Genomic DNA, 2643 nt, shown 5'->3' with positions numbered 1-2643 from the left:
CTCGATCTTCCGTGAGCACCAGACTCCCATGACGAGTCCTTCAACGATGAACTATCAAACAATGGAGCCGACGATTTCCACAATTCCTGTGTTGTCGTTTTCCAGTGGAAGACTTTGAATTGCCCCCTGTTTTGTCTATATCAAGCACTCCACCAGCAGAAGAGGCTGAGCCATCGAGAAACCGGGATGGGGAGCTCCATGGAAGGATCGAAGGCTGAGTTCCAGAGAAGGAGCTACTGGAGATGGAGCAAGGAAGACTTCTTCCCCGAGGAGTCCTTCAAGAGCTGGCCGGCCTATGCATCAGCGCTCAGCCAGACGCACCGCCGGTTCAGGGACCGCCTCGTCGGCCGATCCGATGACGCCACCGAGCTCGTTGACCTCCGAAGGCAGAGCGTCAACGACATGAAGCGCTGCCTCACCTGGTGGGATCTCACCTGGTTCGGCTTCGGCTCCGTCATCGGCGCCGGGATCTTCGTCCTCACCGGCCAAGAAGCGCACGACCATGCTGGCCCTGCAATTGTCCTGTCCTACGTCGCCTCCGGCATCTCCGCAATGCTCTCCGTCTTCTGCTACACCGAGTTTGCGGTCGAGATCCCGGTCGCCGGAGGCTCCTTCGCTTACCTGAGAGTGGAGCTGGGGGACTTCGCCGCATTCATAGCCGCGGCTAATCTGATTCTGGAGAGCATCATCGGCGGTGCCGCCGTGGCCCGTTCGTGGACTTCCTACTTGACCTCGCTCTTGAACCTCCCCAAGAACTCCTTAAGAATCCACACCAATCTAGCCAAGGACTTTAATCTCTTGGACCCGATTGCGGTGGTGGTGCTCTTCGCCACCGCGACCATCGCTATGATCAGCACCAAGAAGACCTCTTACTTCAATTGGATCGCCTCGGCGGTCCACACGGTGGTGATAGCCTTCGTCATCGTTGCCGGTTTTGCTCACGCAGAACCCACCAATCTGAAGCCCTTTCTTCCTTTCGGTGCTCAAGGCGTATTCCAAGCGGCGGCGATCGTCTACTTCGCTTACGGTGGCTTCGACAACATCGCCACCATGGCCGAAGAGACGAGGAATCCTTCGAGGGACATACCACTGGGCCTGCTCGGCTCCATGTCCGTCATCACGGCAATATACTGCCTGATGGCCCTCTCACTCAGCATGATGCAGAAGTACACCGACATCGACACGGATGCGGCATACTCTGTAGCATTCAAGAGCGTGGGGATGAAGTGGGCGCAGTACCTGGTCGCGCTCGGTGCTCTCAAGGGGATGACCACCGTGCTGCTCGTCGGCGCGCTCGGGCAAGCTCGCTACACCACTCACATCGCCAGGAGTCACATTATTCCCCCACTCTTCGCTCTGGTCCACCCCAAAACCGGCACCCCTATCTACGCTACTCTCCTGATCACCATCTCCAGCGCTTGCATCGCGCTCTTCTCAAGCCTGAACGTCCTGGCGTCTCTACTCTCCGTGAGCACTCTCTTCATCTTCATGATGATGGCCACCGCGCTTCTCGTGAGGCGGTACTACCGGCGAGACGTCTCGACTCCGAGGGACCTCCACAAGCTGGTCATCTGCCTTCTGGTCATCATTGCTTCTTCCACAGGCATTTCAGCTTACTGGGGACTGAGGCCCCATGGGTGGATTGGGTACGTGATCCTGGTTCCTCTGTGGGTGGCCGGCACTCTGGGACTCCAGCTGTTTGTGCCACAGTGCAGGACGCCGAAGGTGTGGGGGGTTCCGCTGGTGCCATGGTTGCCGTCCTTGTCGATCGCCACCAACTTGTTTCTCATGGGCTCTTTGGAATCCAAGGCGTTCCTAAGGTTTGGAATCTGCTCTGGGATCATGCTGATCTACTATCTGCTCTTTGGACTCCATGCTACTTACGACATGGCGCACGGGCAGTACCAAAGACCAGATTTAGTGGAAGCAGAGAGGAAAGCAGCAGCTGGTGCAGGAGGCGTGGCATGAAGCCACGGATGGGCGCTTCGTTACTTGTCATTAGCAGACGGGTGTGTGTACTTGTATTGATGATTGAAAACATCAGCATGATTTCAGTAATATTAATTATTATGGAAGGGCACATGATGGCGATACCATCGTAGCAAAATATTTGTATTACTGTTGCGGTAAACAACTTTGAGCTGTGACCTCGGGGCGACGTGACTCGGTTCGGGTCTGGATGACGGGGGATCTTCCCGAGGCGGCCTTCGGGTCCGCCGAGGTGGTCGGGCGCGGAGGTTGGGACTATATCGTTGTCTCCTTCGAGCAGGAACCCGCCTTCGCTATCACGCGGATACCTTCGGCTTCGCCCCTGTACAAAGGTCGGGTCGGGGTGCCCGGCCCGACCCCTCCGACGATCAAGTTAGTCGATGTGAAGGGGATTTCAGATGAAGAAGTCTCTTTGGTCTCCCCCCTTTCCGTTCAGAGTGCGAGGGTATTTATAGGGAAGCTTACTGTTTCCTAATGTGCCCGCTTGCAGGGGCAGGCTGGTAGTGTCTGACATTGGTGTTGGGTGGCATGAAGAACCGAGCCTGAGCAGGCGTTAATGCGCCTCGGCCGATGTTCTGGTCTATTTGACCAGGGGCTGTCATGTCAATCGAGGCGTAAGGCATTATCTGACGTCAGCCAAGTCTTATCATAATT

The 2643-nt window shown here is 56.3% G+C and overlaps 1 protein-coding gene across 1 annotated transcript; it reads left to right on the top strand.

The window, feature by feature from the left end:
- On the top strand, window positions 1-2080 carry LOC135617181 (cationic amino acid transporter 5-like). Its single transcript, XM_065117170.1, has one exon. It carries the CDS (start codon window positions 187-189, stop codon window positions 1966-1968), a length of 1782 nt encoding a protein of 593 aa, XP_064973242.1. The 5' UTR covers window positions 1-186; the 3' UTR covers window positions 1969-2080.
- The last annotated feature ends 563 nt before the right edge of the window (window positions 2081-2643 follow it).

This window comes from Musa acuminata, chromosome BXJ2-7 (assembly GCF_036884655.1).
Source record: "Musa acuminata AAA Group cultivar baxijiao chromosome BXJ2-7, Cavendish_Baxijiao_AAA, whole genome shotgun sequence".
Taxonomy (NCBI): Eukaryota; Viridiplantae; Streptophyta; class Magnoliopsida; order Zingiberales; family Musaceae; genus Musa; species Musa acuminata.
This window is presented reverse-complemented; position numbering and strand designations above follow the sequence as displayed.

Bases quoted from the DNA above. Each gene is read 5' to 3' on its own strand.
- LOC135617181 (XM_065117170.1), top strand. From the start codon at position 187: ATGGGGAGCTCCATGGAAGGATCGAAGGCTGAGTTCCAGAGAAGGAGC.